This window comes from Onychostoma macrolepis, chromosome 19 (genome assembly GCF_012432095.1).
Source record: "Onychostoma macrolepis isolate SWU-2019 chromosome 19, ASM1243209v1, whole genome shotgun sequence".
NCBI lineage: Eukaryota > Metazoa > Chordata > Actinopteri > Cypriniformes > Cyprinidae > Onychostoma > Onychostoma macrolepis.
Window position 1 is genome coordinate 8,111,995 of NC_081173.1, and position 21,611 is coordinate 8,133,605.

General features: G+C 35.7%; 3 protein-coding genes across 4 annotated transcripts; 1 reads left to right on the plus strand and 2 right to left on the minus strand.

The window, feature by feature from the left end:
• Positions 1-367: 367 nt before the first annotated feature.
• Positions 368-5,574, minus strand: neu1 (neuraminidase 1). The gene is made up of 6 exons (XM_058753938.1): positions 5,155-5,574; positions 4,441-4,630; positions 4,090-4,352; positions 1,735-1,917; positions 1,397-1,616; positions 368-1,013 (listed from the first exon to the last, which is right to left on the minus strand). Exons 1-6 carry the CDS (start codon positions 5,218-5,220, stop codon positions 793-795), a joined length of 1,143 nt encoding a protein of 380 aa, XP_058609921.1. The 5' UTR covers positions 5,221-5,574; the 3' UTR covers positions 368-792.
• An 885-nt stretch (positions 5,575-6,459) lies between these two features.
• On the minus strand, positions 6,460-11,952 carry LOC131526200 (sialidase-1-like). Its single transcript, XM_058754361.1, has 6 exons — positions 11,687-11,952; positions 10,905-11,094; positions 10,561-10,823; positions 10,148-10,330; positions 7,662-7,881; positions 6,460-7,576 (listed from the first exon to the last, which is right to left on the minus strand). Exons 1-6 carry the CDS (start codon positions 11,759-11,761, stop codon positions 7,356-7,358), a joined length of 1,152 nt encoding a protein of 383 aa, XP_058610344.1. The 5' UTR covers positions 11,762-11,952; the 3' UTR covers positions 6,460-7,355.
• A 1,647-nt stretch (positions 11,953-13,599) lies between these two features.
• On the plus strand, positions 13,600-21,086 carry tmem268 (transmembrane protein 268). 2 transcript variants are annotated; one of them, XM_058754363.1, is made up of 11 exons: positions 13,600-14,156; positions 14,241-14,299; positions 14,616-14,665; positions 16,213-16,345; positions 16,725-16,819; positions 16,905-17,012; positions 18,160-18,318; positions 18,430-18,540; positions 19,468-19,557; positions 19,957-20,169; positions 20,757-21,086. In XM_058754363.1, exons 4-11 carry the CDS (start codon positions 16,234-16,236, stop codon positions 20,919-20,921), a joined length of 1,053 nt encoding a protein of 350 aa, XP_058610346.1. In that variant the 5' UTR covers positions 13,600-14,156; positions 14,241-14,299; positions 14,616-14,665; positions 16,213-16,233; the 3' UTR covers positions 20,922-21,086. The 2 variants fall into 2 exon arrangements, with proteins under 2 accessions (XP_058610346.1, XP_058610345.1); XM_058754362.1 differs by having other exon boundaries at positions 13,605-14,156; positions 16,210-16,345.
• The last annotated feature ends 525 nt before the right edge of the window (positions 21,087-21,611 follow it).

A 21,611-nucleotide genomic window follows, 5' to 3' on the forward strand; every position in this document is an offset into this window, starting at 1 on the left:
AACCATCTACTGGCCAGAAAATGCAATTTCACCTTTTTGCAATTTTCAAGTACTTTTTCCCTCCAGCAGAGGTCACCAGAGATTCATTAAATAATTCATTCATTAAAACAATTTGGACAAATCTTTTCACTGACTGAAAGTTTTTCTTTTTTTTTTAAAGTTTAGATTAAAAAGAATAACACTAATTTTATATAAAAAAATAAATTAGTCATTTTGAGGTTATAAATTAAAATAAAAACACCACAATCCTAAAATAAATGTATACATATCCTGTTTTTTATTTTATGTTATTTTATATTAGTCTGTTTATATTTCATTTTTGGGAAAAAGGCCTGTGGGTGTAAAAAGGGTGTCTTTCACTGCAACAAAATTCTGTATTAGGCTCTTTTAATATATAACTAGATAAAAGGGATAATAATAAAAAATCAGGATCTCAGACAAGCTTGTATGCCATTGTATTTCTATATTTCCGTATTAATCCTCAGAGAAATAATAGACAGGTGTGGTAAAACAAATTAAAACATGATTAAAAAAACAAAAAAAAGTCTGTGTAAAGCAATATGAAAGATGTATTCAGAGATTGTCACACCACATAAAAATGTGTTATTAACCAACCAGCCAAATAAAAAAGAAAAAACCGCCAAGTAAATAAAATACGATACAAAAATCTTGAAGAAAAAAAAGCAGTATTCTCTGGTCTCAAACGCTGGGGGCAGTCGTCATATCATGCCTGTCCTCTTTTAAACCATTTTCATAGGTTTCATGTTAAATTGTTGGCTTGGAAAATATGTTTCATTGGTTGCTGTACAGGTCGATTTTCACAAAGGAGATGGATTCAAAATAATCCTTTTGGCCTTTCTCATAGATGGCATAGATGTACTTATGATCCACAGTTTCATTGCCTTTAAGTGACGTCATACATGAGTATCCACTTGGTCCAGCCCAGATCTTCAGAGTATCTTTCACCCATGATTTACCGCGATTCAGAGACCAGCGAAGGGTGAGGTTCACTCCTGAGGAAAACAACACCACATTTAAAGTAGCTTATAGCTATATGTATAAGCATGAATGAACTATCACACATGCTGCTTTTATCAATGCACACACAAAACCACAGACATCAGAATCAAAACAACAGAGAATAATGATTTGGAATCAAGGTATGTGTAAATGGTGGTCAGAGAATAATTTCATTGCAGAGTTCACAGAAAACCTTAACAAGAATTTGAATTATTCTAAAAGTTGTTTGTTAATAAAACTTTTTCTCACAATACTACAGCACAGCACATTTTGGAGGTCTCTCTAATGAGGTGTGTTAAAAGAGAAAGCTCCATAAGGTGCAGTCCTGTGGTACTCCACAACCAGGACTCAGAAACACTGATATCATCATGCTCACTGCTGTTAGTGTTGGCTGGGTTGGTGAAGTAAAGCACTCCTTCCTTCTCTAAAGCTCCAGCTGCGACCGCAGGATCCTCCAGTGTGTGATCAAACACCAGCTGCTCCACCGGCAGAGACTCTCCTCCATCCAGACTGCGTACGACCATACGACAGCGGCAGTGGTAGTTTTTATTGTTGCGCACATTAATCACGATGCTGCCGTCATCCAGCTCCACTGGCTTTGACGAAACACAAGACAGAAGTTTGAAGATTTTACAAACTCTTCTGATCCATATTTCTGTCACACAACCACCAATATTGCTAAAACAGAACAGTGAAAAGTTATCATCTTCATACCTGACACTCATCTGGTTCAAAGTCAAGGTTGTTTTTGCGCTGGTTGTAGGGAATGCTCTTCAGTTCAGCTCCATATCTCCATGTGTTTCCATGATCGTCACTCAGGATACAAAACACTCCGTCTCCAGCGATGCTGCCGTGGCCACACACCACCAGACGCCCAACAGCAGGCGGATGGCGTTTCTGTAAGCACCATTAGATGAACACATGGTCTGAGATCACGAAGAATCATTTAATGAAATGAGTATTTTGCACAGTCTGTGGTATCAGTTATTTCAGATAAACCCAATGCTAAGTGTCAAGAAAAACTAAAAATATAATATGATGCTTTTATGTCACTCAGTAATGACACTAAAATATGACACTTACACCGTAGACAACAGAAATCACTACAATTTATTAACGGCATATAAAACTAATAATCATGTATTAATAAACAAATGTTCATCAAAAAGTGTGGGTCTCAGCCAACTGTTTCCATATGAATATTCCAGAACATAAACATATTTCCAGTGTTGGAGAAAGTTACTTTTAGAAATAATGCATTACAATATTGTGTTACTCCCTGAAAAAGTAACTAATTGTGTTAGTTACTTTTTTTTTTGGAAAGTAATGCGCTATGTTAGATTTACGTTACTTTTTCTCATCTGGGCTGGACTTGCTTGTTTGTTCTTAATAATAAAAAAGTTATATTTCTGGCAAATGTAAAAGCCCTTTCACACCAAAAGTGAAATTAATAAGCTTCAGGCTGAAGGAAATGTAAATTTACGTCTGTAGAGGATGCAGAAGAAGAAAGTTCAACACTCTTCAGCAATAAAGTATCTAAAGTCATTTTTGCTTACTATGATCGAATTTGATCATTGAAATTCAGCAGCAAAGACATTGGTTAATAAAATGGGATATTTATGTTAATTAACATATTTAATTATTGCAAGTTTGCATCATATTCTGAGTTTGCATTTCACTGTTTTATTCATTTTGAGGAATACCCAATCTGTTTTTGTGTAAGTGAGGTGAGTAAATGCATGTTCACATTTAGTCTAGAACTACAGTAACATCATGTTAACACAGTTACAATGCCTCTGAACTTACTTCTGATTTCTCTCAACATGGGGACATGAGCTGTCTATCAATATCAACATGGAAAAACAAAGTAACTGGCGTTACTTATTTGAGAAAGTAAAAAAATTTTTTTTTGTCAATTAAAAAGTAATGCGTTACTTTACTAGTTACTTGAAAAAAAGAAATCTGATTACGTAACTCGTGTTACTTGTAATGCGTTACCCCCAACACTGCATATTTCAGCTGAGCATCTGTTGGGAGAATTCACGTTATCTGAGACAGCCTCGGTTAATGATAATCAGCTTATGTTTTCTTTAGGTTTCTGTGTTCATGGACTCCTATTTTGATCATTTTATTTTGCGCTATGTGTGTTCTTTTCCTGTTTGCTTTGTTTCCTTGTTTTCAAAGAATGTGCTTATTTGTTTCCATTGTTTCTCATTTTGTTTAGTTCTTCTATACCCTGTGCATGTTTAGCCCATGTTTCAGTTCAGTGTTCGTCTTGTCAAAATATAGTGCTGGTTTGCTATTCTCAGTTCCCTTGTGCTCACAAGTGCTTTGTTTCATTTAAAAAAAATACAGATCCTATGTGCAAACAGATCCTCACCTTGCCTGCAAACAACCTGAGACACAATTATTGAATTCTGTGATCAATGCATTACATTTTAATTCTCAAATCATACATATAAAACAAAATTCATAAGTTTTAAACCAAACAGCTTACTAGCTACATTTGCTGGTATTAACTGAACTTATGTTATACTTAGAAAAAACACAAATATTTAAATAAATATATTTTAAACAATTTGTTTATATATTAGATCAATTTAAATATTCATTTAATTTTTAATTAAATAAAAACTTTTTTAAATATGAATACATTTTTGAGTGCATTAAAGGCACAAAAGTCACATAGCAAAGTTTTGGTGCAATATCGCAGGGAAATTTTTTTACAATGTCCATTATCAATAGTGTAGAGGTGCACAAAACACAGCTCACACTTCAAATGAAGTAGCTTTCTGTTGACCATCGTGGTGAATTTCAATGACCATCTTAAACCTGATGCGAAATCTGCATAGATAATTTTTTTTTTGCATTTACATTAAATTCCATAGCATGCAAATTCCTATGAAATTCCATGAAATTTCACAGAACAATAATAAATTTAATTATTTTCATAATCATATTCTGACTGACAATTGGCCACTTATTGTAGCCACTTACATGGCTATGTGAGTCTATGGGAGTTGTGAGTGAGGTGTAAATGATATGAAATTAGGCATCTAAGTGGAATACCTGTATACCAAAGCCAGGTCCAGGAACAAAACTCATGAGCCCCAGTTGAGGGTTAAGGTTTCGTGGGGCGCTCCAGGTGAACCCGTCATCCAGACTCTGCACCATCATTGTGTCGGAGGGCTTGCAGTGGTAACGGTGGAAACACAATGAGTAGATGAGTATCACAGCACCAGTCTCTTCATCCACAACAACCGAACCTAGATTCAACCCATCTGCTAGAGAACCATCATCCACTATAAATGAAGTGGGAGACCAGGTGGCTCCTGAGAGCGTGTCAGAAGAAAGAGATGGTTGGAAAAGAAAATGGGAATGAAAACAGAATCTTGTCTAGGACGACTCAATCTGACACACCTCTGTCTGTGGAGCGTCTTAAAGCGATGAACTTGGCTCCGATGTCCTTGAACGACAGCTTCCGGGCCTCTGCAAAAGCCAGAAGACTTCCCTGAGTAGTGAAGGTGAGCAGGGGAATTCTGTAGGTGTGAACTTCTCCAGCTTCACCACCGACCCAGAGCAGCTGCTCATCAATGATAGCTGGATTGATCTGTGCATGTAAAAAAGTAAAGGAATAAAATGATACAGGTCAAAACTATGTAATGAATAGCTAAATAAATAAATAGCTGAGATGAGGCTAGTTGTGTTTACTCTTGAAAGACAAGTTCTGTGTAGGCACATACCAATGAGACTTGACTAGATAAATTGAACATTTCCTCAGTTTTTGCTCAGGAAAATATTCAGATCAATGAACATCAGAATTCACATACATTATCCTCATTTAAGACAGTTTTGAGCAGTGTTAAACACAATACAATAGCTACACAAAATAACTGCTAGAGAAAACACATTTGTCCGTGGACTTCTGACACAAACATGTATAGCCTAGTTACTGATATATAGCCCATAAACTTCCTCTTGTCTTGTGACAACCTGCCACCTCACTTTAACAAGTAAAGTACAGCTACCTTGCAAAATGAATGTTGTATTGTGGATTCATTCTTGGAATATTTGTTCGTAATTTGATCTTTCTAATCGACATAGATATGATAGAACAAAATCGTATTAGCCTACCGTTTCATTTTGCGCAAATGAACACAACACCGAAAGAAGCAAAATCCGCAGAAGAGTCTGATTCATGACGGAAAGTTTTGTCAAGTCATGTGCGAACTACTGTGACTTCTTCTGAAGGCTATAAAGTCCACACAAGCGCTCAACGGAGTCAGCCGACGAATGACAAAAGACGAGAGAACTGGTTTAACAGACCGGTTTAGTTTACAGTAATGAGTTAAGCGGCAAATCAATCAGCTGCACCTTTAGACTTCACTTGACTAACCTACTTGGACACCATTAGATAAAACTAAGTCAAAGATGGTAAATATCGACAAATCTTTAGGTACTAAAACGACCTGTTTAAATGAGTAAATTTATCTAAAATTTCTTTCTTTATATTTGTGTGACAGTTGATGGCTGTGATAGAAAATGTGACAATCACAAAACAAACAAATCTTGTCCTTCAAGATTAAGGCTGAGTTACATAATTTTACAAATGTTTTCATAAATATGACAGTGCTGACAGTAGGGACCTTATAAAATAGGTTCGTTCTTAACCTCTTCCTTTTTTTTTTTAAAGAAATGAATACTTAAGCAGGCTACTATTTATTTATTTACCATAAATATAAATTTGTTCTTTAAACTTATCTAACTTCCCATCAGCGAAGCACCAGATGGACCCCGTGCAAGAACAATGTATTTTGATTTCCACAAATATTTTAAGCAGTCCAACAGGTTTCAACACTGATAATAATAAATGTTTCTTGAGCTGCAAATCAACATATTAGAATGATTTCTGGAGGATCATGTGGCACTGAAGACTGCAGTAATTCAGCTTTGCATGAGAGGAATAAATTACAATTTAAACCATATTCAGAAAGAAAACAGTTATCGTAAATTTTAATAATATTTTACAATATTCACAACATGTTTAATGAAATAACTGCAGCCTTGGTGAGCAGAAGAGCCATTTTTCAAAAAAAATTACTTTTGAACAGTACTGTGCTTGTGTATTTTTCTGTTTTTCTTAAGTGTGATATGTTTTAGTCTCTATGAGTTATTGTGTGAGGACAGGTGGACGGAGTGATGTACCATGCAATTAAATATGGTTCATTTGTGTTCAGAACCTTCTAGTGGTCATCTCTGATTAATTAGTAGAAATGCTGCTCTACTAAAATATAACGTCAGGTAAAGCTGTATTTTTATTTGTCTTGGATATGGTTGGAACTAAAAGAAACAAGGAGTTGCTGTATCAAAATAGAAAAATTTATTGAACAATAAAATGTGTCCCTGTGTAATCCGGCAAATAAAGTGAAAAGTCAAATGTGTTACTATGAAATTTAATTAAGTGAAAGCCTTTTAACATAAACTTGCATGTACTATTTAAAATTCACCTACAGTAAGATGTTACCAAAATAATTGTCTGACATCTAAATGTACAACATCTATGGCCACAAAAAGGCCACACTGGGTAAATAACACCATATAACCTGAAGCACATGAATGACACAGTTCAATATACAATGAGGTTTTCTGACTTCACAGTTGTATAATTTGGAGAACAAACACTGAATGCTTAGAGTGTCTATGTGTCTCAAACCCTTGTGTCTTCCCGTTTACGTCAGTCATTTTAGAGGCCTTTGTTCATTTAAGCAACATCAGGGATTGGAAAACACCTGATAATTCAATACAATTTCTGTATTCAAAACATTAATTCAAGACTTACAAATCAATCACTGTTATACAGTAGGAAACAACCATTTTAAGAATGTTGTAGCTTCGTGAAGATTCACTTAATTTACATTATTGTAAACAACACAAAAATAAAAGGATCAGCAAGACAAACAGCGCCTGAGCGATCAAATAGTCCCAAAAACTTGTGCGACCAATGTGCAGCTCACCAGCTGCACAAAGTATGAGAACTTCAAGACTTACAGAAAGTTTTGTGCACTGACAGGTAAACAACCAGTGGGTACAATCATGGTTGTTTTTGTATTATATTGCTGTATACTGCAGATCAATCTCACACTGAAGCAGGGTGTCTTGATTCTTTCTGGAGTGAAATTCATATAAAACAGTTCATAGCATAGACCAGATTTAATGAACGTTTAAGAAACGTAGAAATTACTTTGCATCAGGATGATACCTTGGCTTTCTCAAAAAAAAAAAATTAATTTTTAAATTCCTAAATATCCCTTTTTCTTGGCTCCTCCACCTGTATGTTATTTCCCTCCGTATAGATGGATTTTGACAAAAGAGACTGTCTCATAGTAATCTTTATGGCCCTTTTCGTAAATGACAAAGATGTATTTGCTGTCCTCAGGAGAATCTTCCTTGAGTGATGTCATAGACGAATAACCGCTTGGCCCCGCCCAGATCTGGACTGCCTCCTTTTCCCATGACTTCCCATCAGTGAAGGACCAGCGAAGAGTTAGATTGACCCCTGTGCAAGAAAATAACAATTAATCTTCCACGAAGCTTTAACGTTGATATTTCTGAGTAATACTTTGTGAGCTGCTCTTCCTCACGGTGCTGAGTGCTGGAGGGGTTGGTGAAGTACATCACTCCTTGTTTCTGTAGTGCTCCGGCTGCGACGGCGGGGTCGATCAGTGTCTTGTCAAACACCAGCTCCTCCACAGGAAGAGTCTCACCTCCGTCCAAACTCCGCACTATTATTCGACAGCGGCAGTGGTAGTTGTTCTGGTTGCGCACATTGATGACTATACTTCCGTCCTCTAGTTCCACTGGCTGTTAAGGATGTGAGAGAGTATGTCAAGTCAAATAGGAGGAAGTCAATTGGTGCAAGTTTTATGGTGCAAACATGTTTGCACATTTTATTAGAGGAAAAAAAAAAAAATAGAATACAGTAAAGCAAAAACTTGTAAATTGGTTAACTGCAAAATACCTTACCATTTACAGTGATGGTTTAACATCACATTACACGTAATTTTACCGTGAAAATAATTTTTACTTTATGGTGTTTGGACTTAAACTATGAGTTACCATATAATTTACAATGAAAGACAGTAAAATGACCCAGAAGTCCCTGTGTGACACTTCACATGATATTTTATATATTATAACATATTTTGCTTCTGATTTTTGTTATCATTATTATACATTAGGGAGTTTTGTGTTACATTTTTTGTTATTTATTGAGTGTATATTGCATTATTTTAGTGTCATGTGTGTTACCCTGATGGCGTTTGTCTTGACTCTGTGCACAATCTACATTTGAGTATTGGCAATGTTTATGGTCGAAATAATTATGATGAACTCTTATGCATCATGTGCTTTTTTATTTATATTTTACCACTTTATTATAAAGCAGATTTTGGTAATTCAGATAACATAATATCACCATAAGTTGTAAAATATGCTATCCAATAATACAAGAAAAATTAATTGTCACAACAGTTTTTTACGGTGAATTAAATTTATTTATTTATTTTTTTCACAATTTTAACACACACACACACACACACACACACACACACACACACACATACATATATGTGACCCTGGACCACAAAAGCAGTCTTAAGTCGCTGGGGTATATTTGTAGCAATAGCCAAAAATACATTGTATGGGTCAAAATTATTGATTTTTCTTTTATGCCAAAAAACATTACGATATTAAGAAAAGATCATTTTCCATGAAGATATTTTGTAAATTTCCTACCGTAAATATATAAAAACTTCATTTTTGATTAGTAATATGCATTGCTAAGAACTTCATTTGGACAGCTTTAAAGGTGATTTTCTCAATATTTAGATTTTTTTGCACCCTCAGATTCCAGATTTTCAAATAGTTGTATCTCGGGCCAAATATTGTCCTATCCTAACAAACCATACATCAATGGAAAGCTTATTTATTCAGCTTTCAGATTATGTATAAATCTCAATTTTGAAAAATTGAAACATTATGACTGGTTTTGTGGTCCAATGCAGCACACCGAACGAACGACAGTCGCGCATCACAGATCAGATTTCATTTATCACGTGAGGAGAGTGAGTCGAGCTGACTGACAAGAAGAGTGAGGTGAGACAGACAAGACGATGGCAGAAGAGTTTCAAAACGAATGTAAAAGCACCTGTTTTAAAAATATTTTGGATTTTGAAAAGCCTGTTGACCTGCTAAGGTGATATTGGAAGTTTTTTTTTAACATTCGTTTCTCATTTATTTGGTTCCACGGTATTTGCTGATTTTTATTTTATTTAAACTGTAATTTTTCCCCATTATTTTACATCGAGGTGTATGCAGTCCGTGCCTCCAAACTTTCTTAATCGTTTTGCTAATAAACATTCCACGTTTTATAATTAGGCTATTTGTTCCCTCAGTCTTTACTGATTTTCAGTTTTGTATAGGCTACCTATTTAAAATTTATAAGTTATTTATTATTTTATATTAGACATGTAGCATGGTGTATTTTTATTCGTTTTGTTAATAAAAGTTATAGGCTATGTTCTACGTTGTATTTTTTTGTTGCTTGAATTGAATTCAAGCAATTGATGCCGAATTGCCGCTGATTTACAAGTGAAAGTAAAATGCGCACGGTGCTTTTACAAGCTATTTAAAAGCGGAGGAAAGTGAGGGAAAGAGGGAAAACTCAAACGACCCCCCACCACAGTGATACCAGTATTACCGGTGTTGTCACACGTCGATTAACCGGTGGGAAAATTTCCTCACCGTCACAACCCTAGTGCCTTGGAGTCAAAAAGCTTAAGAACCACTGACTTATAGGGCTTCAAAGGCTCAAAAAGAGCCACTCAGAAGCAGAAAGTCTGACATACTGTTCATAACATGCAAGAAATAACTCAAAGAAACAAAGCATTGCAATGGCCACATTCAATTAAACCCACTAATTTTTATATAGACTTGAATACATTTGAAGTGGATCAAAACCTTTCATCAAAGTTGTCCTATAAACCCTAAAACCAAAATGTGTTCTTGTTTTAGTAACACTTCAGTATAGATACACATACACACTGTGTGCGGAGTTGTTTAATATTACCTGACACTCATCTGGGTTGAAGTCCAGGTCTTGTTTAGGCTGGTTGTAAGGGATGCTCTTCAGGGCAGCTCCATATCTCCAGGATTTACCATGATCATCACTCAGGATGCAGAAGACCCCATCACCAGCAATGGATCCATGGCCACACACCACCAGACGGCCCACATTGGGAGCATACCTTTTCTGTAAACACAGGCATAAGATGGACTAAAAGCAAATTAAAATAGCTGGAAAAGTACCATGTCAGATTTTTTATTCTGCTTTATAAACCAACACTTAACCACATAGACAATAAAATGTCATTTTTTATAACCCAAGAAGCCATAACAGCAAACATAAAAAACAGGAAGTCATAAACCATGCTTGAGTTTTCCCCTGAAGGAGGAACAGAAACGAGACAGCGCTAACCACACCTGTATGCCAAAGCCAGGCCCTGGAGCAAAGCTCTTCACCCCCAGCTCAACGGAGAGGTTTCGTGGGGTGCTCCAGGTGAACCCTTCATCCAGACTCTGCACCATCATTGTGCTGGAGGGGTCGCAGTGGTAACGGTGGAAACACAATGAGTAGATGAGTATCACAGCACCAGTCTCTTCATCCACAACAACCGAACCTAGATTCAACCCATCTACTAGAGAACCATCATCCACTATGAATGAGGTGGGAGACCAGGTGGCTCCTGAGAGATATACGAAAGAGATTGCAATTCAGTTTCATCTAAAATAGCCATTTATGACTGTAGTGAAAGTGGATGGCCCACCTTTGTCTGTGGAGCGTCTCAGTGCGATGAACTTTGCACCGATGTCACCGGAAGACATTTTCCTGGCCTCAGAGAACGCCAGCAGACTTCCACGCGTCGTGAAGGTTAGCAGAGGGATCCTGTAAGTGCTGACCTGACCCGCTCCACCGCCGACCCATAGCAACTGCTCCTCGTATATCAGCGGGTCAATCTGTGGGGAATTACAACAGTAAAACAAGGGAATAAAGAACTGACTTATGAGAGATATTTAAAATTTCCTCCATATGACAGTCACATGACAAAACTCTGCGTCAACACGTTTAATCAGTGCAAATTATTCTAGGACAAAAAAGCATTTAACAGCAATATGAATAAACAAATAAAAATAATATATAAGCATGAATAAATGAATTAAATAAACCCTCTAAAATAGACCACTTTACTGGTTCTTTAACAGTATCTCTGAAAGAAAATAATCTTAGTTGGTACAGGTTAATGTGCATGTGACTGATTGTATGGAATGTACACAATATGTAAATATAATTATTTTTAATGAGGTCTGTTAAATAGCACAACAGGTGCAAAACTGAACACTGTATTCTTTTGGTGAAAAACCACTAAACACTAGAAGACATCACTTGCATCATAAAACTTTAGTTCAATTACACACTTAATTCTGCATATACATATTATAGTCAAACACATTACCAGCATGTATTTAAAAGCACTAATAACAAAAAAAAAAATAATGCAGTTTGAGGACAGAACAGGACATTATCATGTGACAGAAGTCATGTATTCACCTGAGGCTCGTCTGCACGCGCGCCGGAGAGCACCGCAATTACAAGCAGAACTCCAGTCTGTCGAATAAAATCCATTGGAATAACAAAAGACAGCGACAACAGCGCAGATATGACTGCAATACGCAAATAAGAAGCGACAATTTCTTGATTAAGGTATTTATTTCCTTTAATAAGACTTGTGAATCCTGAAGTACCTACATGGCAACAACACACGACTCACATCCTAAAACCAGAGAGTCATGTGACTGCCACCGCGTGACAGAGTCACATGCCACATCAATTTACATAAGAAAAAAAAGGGCGGAAGTGGGAAATATGTTATTTTATCTTATTTATTAAATTATTTTAAAACGAGTGTTGTTTTAAATGTAATAGCATGATCTTTGTAGACTCGGTTGGTTTTTAATTTTGGTTACATTTTATGAATAAACTAAAAATATTGTAATTGTAATTTTTGTATATTTATACACAATAGCCTATGTTATATTTATAATAGGCTAATGCATTATACAAGATAATATGTAATAATATTTTTTACGTAACAATTTTTACATTAATTTGATTTCTCTTAATAGAAAAAAAAAAAAAGAAAAACTAAAAATTGGGTTTCTGAGGCATTTGGGAGTATAAATTAAGTCTACTGCTATCAGACCGACCTCAACCAAAATATTTCTACATTAACGTCGTGTCTTACCTGCAAATTGGATTCAGTTCGTTAACTGTATTGTGTACTCTTGTGGTCACTTTTATCTCCCAGCAGGTGGAGTCAGTGAGTGAGCGGCCCTGGTGTCTAGTCTAGAGCCAAGAGTTGTTTGTATCAGAGTCCATGATCATATTTTACTTGATTAAAGTTGATTAATGAGTACTGTATGTGTTCATATGGAGCTCTAAACCGATGTATGCAGTATCTTCTAAGCGTGCTGGTCTGGATTAGCCTATAGCAGCAGAGACTAATTCTGTTCACCATTAGCTAGATTAATCTTGAGGGAAGACGACTCTGTAAATTTCACAAAAGTTGCACTTATTACACACATAAATGTCTTTAATAATTTTAAACTGAACCTCTTTAGCCTTTGGGAAGCTATCTGTAAGATTATGATTTTTGTTACTAAATAAATGGTCACAAGATGTTGGTTGAAAAGTAGGCTACATCTTGACAGATGTAACAGATATTATTTTAATAAATAAAGTATATGTGTAAGACATCAGAGGACCTTGAGACAGTTTAAGGAACACATTAGGCCTACTCAAAAACATTTTGACCAGTCCTGTGTTGCATTGAGTGCTGCACTAGACATCTTCAGTTTTGATCGCTTACTTTCTATATTAATGCTGAAGTTAAAATGTAATTGAATTGAAATGAGCTTTAATTGAATTAAAATATATTTCTTACAAATTTGTCTCCAGCATGCTGCGTATTATATTATTAATCATCATCATAGAACATAACACATTACAATAAACGCTTATCAAACATTGCCATACAAGTGTACCAAATTTATATTTTTTAAATAACTAAATACAGCAACAACAAATAGTTTTGTCTTTGTAAATGCTACTTCTGCATATTATTATATAACTACAAATGGTTACGTATGCACCTGAGTGACTGTGATAATTCAGATGCATTTTTTAACAAAGCCTGTTGATGGCATTAGTGCACTGCCAATTTTATTTTCATGCTTTTTATTTTTACATATTTTTTGCCCTAGCCTTAAAGCCTTAGCTAAAAGTAAATAAATACAAAATCCAACAAACATTATAAAAATATAATGAAACTGACATTTTAGTTAGGAGCACTATCAGCAGGTGTATAAAACCAACACACTAAGCCACTCCTAGAGAACCGTGCAACTGGACTTTTGACTCGAAACCTGTTTTGTTTATTTTCTACAAACTCAATGACCAGCACCAATTTTGGCAACAGTAAATACACGTAAAAAAACCATAAAATTTTTATCTCATGTCTCTTTCTCTTTCCTTGTCTCACACACATTCAAGCACAAGCATACACAGATTTCGCCATGGGTCTGTGAAATTGTGTGTACATTCCTGCAGTCATGTGTTCAGACTGAGCTGAGTCACAAGCTGAGAGAAAAAGAAACGACACAAAATAAAGAGATAGAGGAAGAGCATGAGGGGGAGGGTTTAGAATCAGTTTTGCATTCACATAAAGGAGGAAGACACACTCAGAGGGAGTGAAAGAGAAAGAGAGAGCTTACGAGACCACAAGAGGAGCCTGATGGGAAAAAAGCAGAAAGACAAAGCAAATATGAAGATATAAATAAAAGATAGTTTAAATAGTAGGAGGAGCCTAACAAAAAAAAAAAAAAAGGAGTGAAGGTTGTGGCAACAGCAGGCATGACTGAGGCAGACACAATGAGAGAAATGAAGAGATGGTTTTGCTGTCACATTCACACTCTGTTCTTCAGCAGTCAAACATGTTTGCTGTATTAAAAAACTAGCAAAGGTAAGTGAGAATGAAATCATTTTCAGGGTAAGCGATGTATATAGACACATGTTGTATAATATCTGCGTCTATCATTTCCTTCAGCTTGCAGGCTGCAGTGGAGTCAGCTGTGAATGCTATCGCGTCAGTTGCTGTGCTTACAGGTTTGTTGAAATTGCTGTAAAACCATCATGATTTGAGTTCCCCGGGTCACAATGGTGAAACATTAACAGCTCTCTGAAGCATTTTCTCTATAATATATGCAAAGGTTAATGCATATTGATGCATGCTATATAAAAACACTGCTTGTAGCCACTTACAATAACTCAGAAGAACATACAGAATTTTGAAAAATAAAATTGGTTAAGAAATGTCAGTTTCTTTACTGTTGAGAAACCTAACATCTTCCTCACTTTTTTGTATACGAAACTCTAAAAAGAGAAGTTGACTGTAAGTTTTGTGTTTCCTGGTCTTAAACAGGCAGTGCACTGTGCTGAGAGCATCGACTGAGACAAGCTGGGCCCTGACAGGTTTGCCATCATGCTCTTTGTTTTTTTTTTTGTCTTATTTGAAGTTTGAACCTTTCGTCTGAGTTTCCTTTCTGAGTCAGAGATCTCATTTGAATGACATAGCATATGTTCTTTAGAAATATGGAATTATACTATGTACATTATACATTACGTCTTTAGTTTGTGGTGCTTGTTGAGGCAATATATTGTGGCCATAAATTAAAGTTGGCATGAAATGAAATTTCACCCTTTCTAGTTATTAAATGCATGTTATAGTGCATATCGAGGGGTGAGAACCAGAAGGGCGTAAGTGACATTTTTGGTGAAATGGAGATATAAAGCTCTTAACGAGCTCTTTCTACTGGCAAAATTACTGTCATCCATGAGTGTACAAATTTTTATTATAAACAATTGAAATCAGTACACAAAGTCAGATCAAACTATGGTACAATTTTTGTTTTTGGCTCTCCTGTAAAGTTTCAATAATCTGTTATGTTACAGTGTAGAAGAAAATAAATGTTGTTGTTGTGACTTCACTGTAAAAAAAAAAAAAAGTTTAGCCAACATAAAATTTGAAAAACCAGCTTCAGCAGATTTTTGAGTTTTCTCAACTTGTCATTTTAAGTTTATACAACAAAAATTTGAGAATCTCCCATAAGAAATAAGTTGAGCAAACTCAAAACTCTGCTGAAGCTGGTTGCCTTAAAATTTTAATTTGGCTCAACTTTTTTTTTTTTTTTTTTACAGTGTTTAAGAATGTGTTCCAATGACATTTGTTTACTTGATTTAGGGAAACTGTAGCCACAATTTAACTTAATTAAAACTAGGAAACCAATGCAGCCATGGTATACCTAAAACAAAGTAACAAATGAATCAACCGTGGCGATAATTTAACTAAAATGAGGGAACTAATTAATAAGTTGTGGAAACATAGTCTTAATTTGTGGCCACAAAATGTATTTTATTCCTGCATATCATGTGCTCTGTACTTTCTTAAGCTTTAAGGCTTATATTGTTTGTTTGTTTTTCTTTCTTTGCTTGTTTTTGTTTTGTTTTTTAATTGAAACAGAATACAGGCTGCATTGCCACTGTATTTGTCCTTATGGCAAGACACTATAGACAAAACCTTTTTTCATGATTTTTTTTTTTTTTTGAAGATTTTGTAATGTATGTGTGTTGTTGTTGACAGTATTGTCTGATTTATGTTGTAATGAAAACAGAAATCCAAAATCACCAGTGTAAAACCCCCACTGTAAAAAAGTATGTCAACAAAATGAAACAAGAGGTTTATGTTCTTGAAATGTATTCAAATTAGTGCATTTTCAATTAGATAATGCCTTATTTGCATATTTAAACAAAACATTCCAGAAACTTGTAATACAAAACAACTGTCTTAATCTACTGTGATTAAAAAAGTATGGTGATATCTGTTATATTTGCCATTTTCACCTGTGGTGTTTTGCCTGGAGCACACATATTGAATAGTTTGTTCATATATTTCTTTGATATGTAACTCAAACTGCAGTTGCAGTGTCTGGTAATATTTGGGTGCATGTGTTTTCCAGCAGGTTCTGACAGTGGCCGTCACCATGGAGGAGAGGGAGCGGCAGTGTAATGGAGAGGAAAGATGTGATGTTGAATCCCCCACAGGACAGTCAGTCACTGCAGGAGAACCAGGCACAGCGTCCACATGGAGGAATGGTACATATTGCCCAGTTTCTCTCTCAGTATTAACAACAAACCAGCTAACGGAAATCATCAAACACTGAGTGGTAATGTGACTGCAGTGTGATTTTTACCGCCCTGGTTTATTGCCCTGAAGGACACAACGGTACTGAATTAAATGCTTGTAATGACTCTTTCATAACATGTCATACTGCAGATCTTCTTTAAGGCCATGGGAATTAAAAATATGTGATCCAGTAAATCCACTTCTTTCAAATGCATTACTTTCATTTTTAATTCTTAATAGGCTTAATGCAGCTTAAATTCTCCCTGACAACAAGAGACGCTGGCCTATTAAAGATGGGATTTCAGTTTTTAACTGTTTAATTGACCTCATCTGGTGTCTTTCTGTCAGGTCAGTGTGTGGTGTCTGTGTCCACATCCACATGGTTCACTCCCACGTTTGACTTCTCACACTGCAGGACTCTTCTGGAAACCAAAGGCTTCCAGGCTAGTCAATTTACAGCATCCAATCATTTCCAAATGAACCAACATCTTACTTCTATGTTGTATTTTAATGTTCAATCTATTTCAGATTCCAGCAGAAGACTTTGAGGGTCCACTTCGTTTAGCGCTGGACCACCCGTCCGTCAGAAGATACCTGCTTTTCAACTCAAACATTTTTAATGTCATCATGGCACCCGTAAGAAACAGCCTGTAAAAGATTGCAGTTCACACATATTCCAGCACTGAGCAAAGCCAGTAGGATTATGGGAAACTCATAGAACCTGTTATGTATAAGCCCAGGTCATATTTCAATCCAAAATCAAAAGAACTACAAGGGTTAGACAAGTCTCTCAAAGAAATTACCACTGAGATTTCCACTTTCACTTATTAAACCAAATATAAATTAAATAAGTTGATTAAATAAACAAATTGTAAATAGTAAAATTAAATAAATCATTAAAATGTAAATCATTTAAATGTTTATTCAATTGTACACTGAAAACAAACAGACATTTCAGTCAGGACATTATCCATTAACTGTAAAACACAACGCAATGCAAAATTCAAAATGCAGGTGAAACACAGAAAATTCCTTTATATTAAAACAGTACATTGTGGCCTTTTTTGGACAATACACATGTATTTAAATGACTGTAGTTTTGCTTTTATGTATGTGTAAAAAGAAATGTGTTAATGGACTTCACACCAAGAATGACAACTATAAAGATAACTATAACGCTAACTATATTAGTGATCTCACCACTGGGTGATAGTTTTCTGTTTATTTGAATCATGCACTGCTGTTTTTGTTGTCTGCCGTTATGAATGCTCCAACAATATCATTCCTCACTATTCTCATAGAATGATTATTACAACTTTATAGCTACAGACATAGTTATACTTAGTGTTATGGTTATTGCCCTTGGTGTGAATGGATTTTTACAGTAAAGGTTTAAAGGTTGTAATGCAGTGAAAATGACTATATTGTAATAATAGGAATCTAATGAGAATCATCAGTGAAAATAATTACTGAAAAAGTAAAATGGCTTTATGGTGATAAGATTCATTTTCTGTATGTAAAAAGAAATTTCTCATTTTTACGTTTTCATTTTGGGATGAAATGTTACCTGGTCATGTTGTCAAGCGATTAATTTTTTATTCAACAGTACAAGAAAACTAAAAGTAGTACATTTTGGATTTAGAAATCATGCCTGACCTTATGACCACGTTTCACTATTTTGCACACAAACACATCCAACCAGCAGACGGTAGAAATAAGCAGGCATGAATTTGGAGGATCAGGTGACTGCAAGGAAATACAGTGTGTTGCGTTTCTGTTGCAGGTCTTGTATGTGGTGCTGTGGTGCGCTGTGTACTCGACCATTCACATGTACCTCGATGGCAGCACAGCGGAGTTCTGGGTGCTCTGTCTGTGTGTCAGTCTGGTTTCCGTGATCCTCACCGCCACCATCAACCTCATCTTTCACTACAGCAACAAAGAGGTGGGCTGATGTGACGTATCACCTCCGATCACATCACTTGCTCTTTCTTGTAAAAACAAACCCGTATTCCCTTTTGATTGTAGCTGAGATTAAGAGGTGTATATGTTTCAGATCAACATGAACACAGATGTGCGGTTGGTGGGGGTTAATGAGCACATGGTCAGACACAAGCTGCTTTTGGGAGTGGCTGACTGGGTCCAGAAATGCAGAGGAAAACTGCAGGTAATTACTCCTGTGCTTAATATAATGCGTGTTTACTGTATATACTTTATCTCGACTCTTGTCATCATTAAAGTTTTATGGTAGAAGGTAACAGGTATTGATCATCACTGTTGATTGTGCAATGTACTTTGTACACATTTTATGAGATCAAGCTTGCCAGAAAGTATTACTAATTAACCAGTATTTGTTGTGTGTTACTCACAAAACTACATTTCCCATCATCCTCTGCAGCAGCATGATAAATTTAAAGGGATAGTTCCCCCAAATATGAAGACTGTCATCGTTTCTTACTCACCCTCATGCCGTTCCAAACCTGTTTGACATTTTTATTTTGCAGAATGTCTCAGTGTTATTTTTGGAAATCATTGTGTGCCAAAATTGTTTGGTTATGAGCGTTCCTCAAAATATAATCTTTTGTGTTCCAGAGAATAAAAAAGTCAAACGGGTTTGGAAAGAGATTAGGGTGTGTAAACGAAGACAGAATTTTCATTTCTGTGTGAACTATCCCTTTAAAATACACATATGAAGCATCAGCCACACACATACCAGGATCCTTTGCTCTTAATTTTCTTGCATTATTGCTAAAAAGCTTCTTGTTGTTTGTTTGGGAGTGAAATAGAGAAAAAGAAATATTGAGATTTAAATGAATGTGTCTATTTTGACCAAATTTATTTGCATGCATATCACATCTTTAATAAGATTTCTGAATTAGTAAGAAAGTTGAGAGTAACGGTTGACAGTCTAGTGGTATGAGAGTAAGAGAGATAAACTGTACTGTATAATCAGATAACCGAATGCCTTCCTGAGCTACATCCTTATCTTGGTTATTTTCTTCTGTATTCTCTCTGATGGAGCTGATAATGTGTAGAGAGCCATGAACAGACTTGTGTAACTGCTCTTCTGCTTGATCTTCCCTTCTGTCTGCAGCTCTTCTGTATGTACTGGGACTTGTCCCCATGTCTGATTTCTCTGACTGAAGCGCTGGACGACATGAGTTTTGTCAGAGATCAAGTACAGGTTGGCTTTCTTTTGTTCAATGATTTTTTTCTTATGTTGATGCTTCAGGGCTCCATAGAAAACTATGGAGCTATCTCTATCTCACTCAGATAGGCAGACAAAAATTATGAGCGAACAGGGTTATTATAGTTAATGAAAGCTAAAAAATGTAATGCTAACTGAAATAAAGTAAAATATTTTTATTTCAGGTAGTTGACAGCATCATTTCTCATTTTCATTTAGTTTTACTTGATGTACTAAAATAATTAAAAATAAAAACAAAATTAATAAACTATGTAGACATATTTAAAACAAAAACAATAACAAAAACTTTAACTAAAAATATGAATAAAACTATAATAGTATGTCAACACTGCAAAAGAAAGAAAAATGTCACAAAGTTGCCATTTCGCCCTGCAGAACAAACTCAAGAAAAGAATGTCCCACCTAGTTCTAGTGACCGAGGTCACGACCCTGGATCCCGAGGTTGTATTACAGGACGAGGAGCTTCCAGAAGAAGAGCAGCCGCTGCTGCTGGAGGGACGAGAGCGAAGCACATCAACTAGTCAACGGGAAGACTCGAAACTCACCAAAAACTTCAGCTTGATGCCTGACACCACTCTCTCAAATCAGGTGAAAAAATTCATCATATACAAATAAGCATCCCTATATTCTGACCAATGGTGGTTTGAATAAGAACTTTAGATGAAAGCTAATTAAAATTAAAATTGATCAAATACAACTCATGGTAACAATAGAAGATTATAGTATTTTACCATATATATATATATATTAAGAAATCCTTGATCATTAAAGCGGCATAATAATATTTCCCATCACCAAACCAATAACTGGGACAAATCAGGCAGGTCATCTGAAGGTTTAGGCGACCTCCTCCTATAATGTATTTGTTTATTTATATGGAAATGATGTTCCAGGATTGGTTAGTTTATGCATCATAGGAGACTAGTCAACAAGACTCCTCTCTTTCATTTATGCAGTAATTCAAAGTCACCTAGACGTTAATTAAAATACATCTTTATTAATTAAATGCAACTTAATTATTCTCACAGGGGACAAAAATGGTCAAAAAGAGAATTAATTGAATTGCTTTAGTTATATTTTGAATAAACTTCCTTTGCCTACTTTGATTGGTCACCAGAGTCTTTGGTTAAATCTTACAGCAATTCAAGTGAAAAATGTGCCACTGTTTTCTTCAGGCGATTGCACAGCAGCTCCTCATGACCTACAGTGCACTTTATGTCAGACTGCTGGTATCAAACAAGCTTCCTGCTCCTCCCCAGCGGCCTTCAGGTGCAGCGAAAAATCATTCCACTTCCTGTCTGTGTCTGTGTGAGTATGTGGAGCTGAAGGTCCTGCGGTAGATGGACTATCAAATTTCCCATTCAAAAGTATTATTTAGTATAGCCCATTTCTCTGGGATGATTGTTTTGCTGTCAATTATGATACAATCACAGACTGGTCCTGCTGCTCTTGAAACTGTTATGATTTCATCTGTGTACTGAAATATATATTTTTTTGTTTCCTGACTTATTGTGGTTCTCTGTTTATAACCATATGCTTGCCATGTGTGAAAGAATGAAATGACGCTTGATTATTTTCTCTTCCGTGTTAAGTTCTTGACACACTTCAGTGGCACTTCTCCAAAATCTTGTTCAACATAGTTGTATTTTTTTGATACATGACTTGATCTCTTTATGAGATTCTGATTAACAAATTTAATTTAGCAAATTTCCAGATGATATTCAACCAAGCAAAAAATTAGGATGGTCAAAGGACTTGACTTTATCGGAAGCACTTTACAACAGTTTGTATAGTTATAAAGTTTGGGAGGAGAAAGCCAATCTAATCTTCTAATTATTACCAGGATATAAAAGCAGCCTCTTACTTCTTTCCAGCGCCTTTCTTCATTCCTCCTCCTCCCCTTTCCCTCCTTTATGTAGTTTACCAATGTAATCATCCGTAGGCAAATCTGAGCTTGAGTAGAACATCCTCCCTGAGCCCCTCCATAGCAGACATCCAAAAACTGCTTACCATGTTTGCCAAGATTATAT

Bases quoted from the DNA above. Each gene is read 5' to 3' on its own strand.
- neu1 (XM_058753938.1), bottom strand. From the start codon at position 5,220: ATGAATCAGACTCTTCTGCGGATTTTGCTTCTTTCGGTGTTGTGTTCA. The intron at 1,918-4,089 runs GTATTCCACTTA...TGGTGCTTACAG, and splicing joins GACCTGGCTTTGGTATACAG to AAACGCCATCCGCCTGCTGT. The intron at 1,014-1,396 runs GTGAGCATGATG...TGTTTTCCTCAG, and splicing joins CCCAGCCAACACTAACAGCA to GAGTGAACCTCACCCTTCGC.
- tmem268 (XM_058754363.1), top strand. From the start codon at position 16,234: ATGGAGGAGAGGGAGCGGCAGTGTAATGGAGAGGAAAGATGTGATGTT. The intron at 16,820-16,904 runs GCTAGTCAATTT...AATCTATTTCAG, and splicing joins TGGAAACCAAAGGCTTCCAG to ATTCCAGCAGAAGACTTTGA. The intron at 19,558-19,956 runs GTTGGCTTTCTT...TTCGCCCTGCAG, and splicing joins TTGTCAGAGATCAAGTACAG to AACAAACTCAAGAAAAGAAT.
- LOC131526200 (XM_058754361.1), bottom strand. From the start codon at position 11,761: ATGGATTTTATTCGACAGACTGGAGTTCTGCTTGTAATTGCGGTGCTC. The intron at 10,331-10,560 runs GTGTGGTTAGCG...CTGTGTTTACAG, and splicing joins GGCCTGGCTTTGGCATACAG to AAAAGGTATGCTCCCAATGT. The intron at 7,882-10,147 runs GTAATATTAAAC...CATCCTTAACAG, and splicing joins TCAACCCAGATGAGTGTCAG to CCAGTGGAACTAGAGGACGG.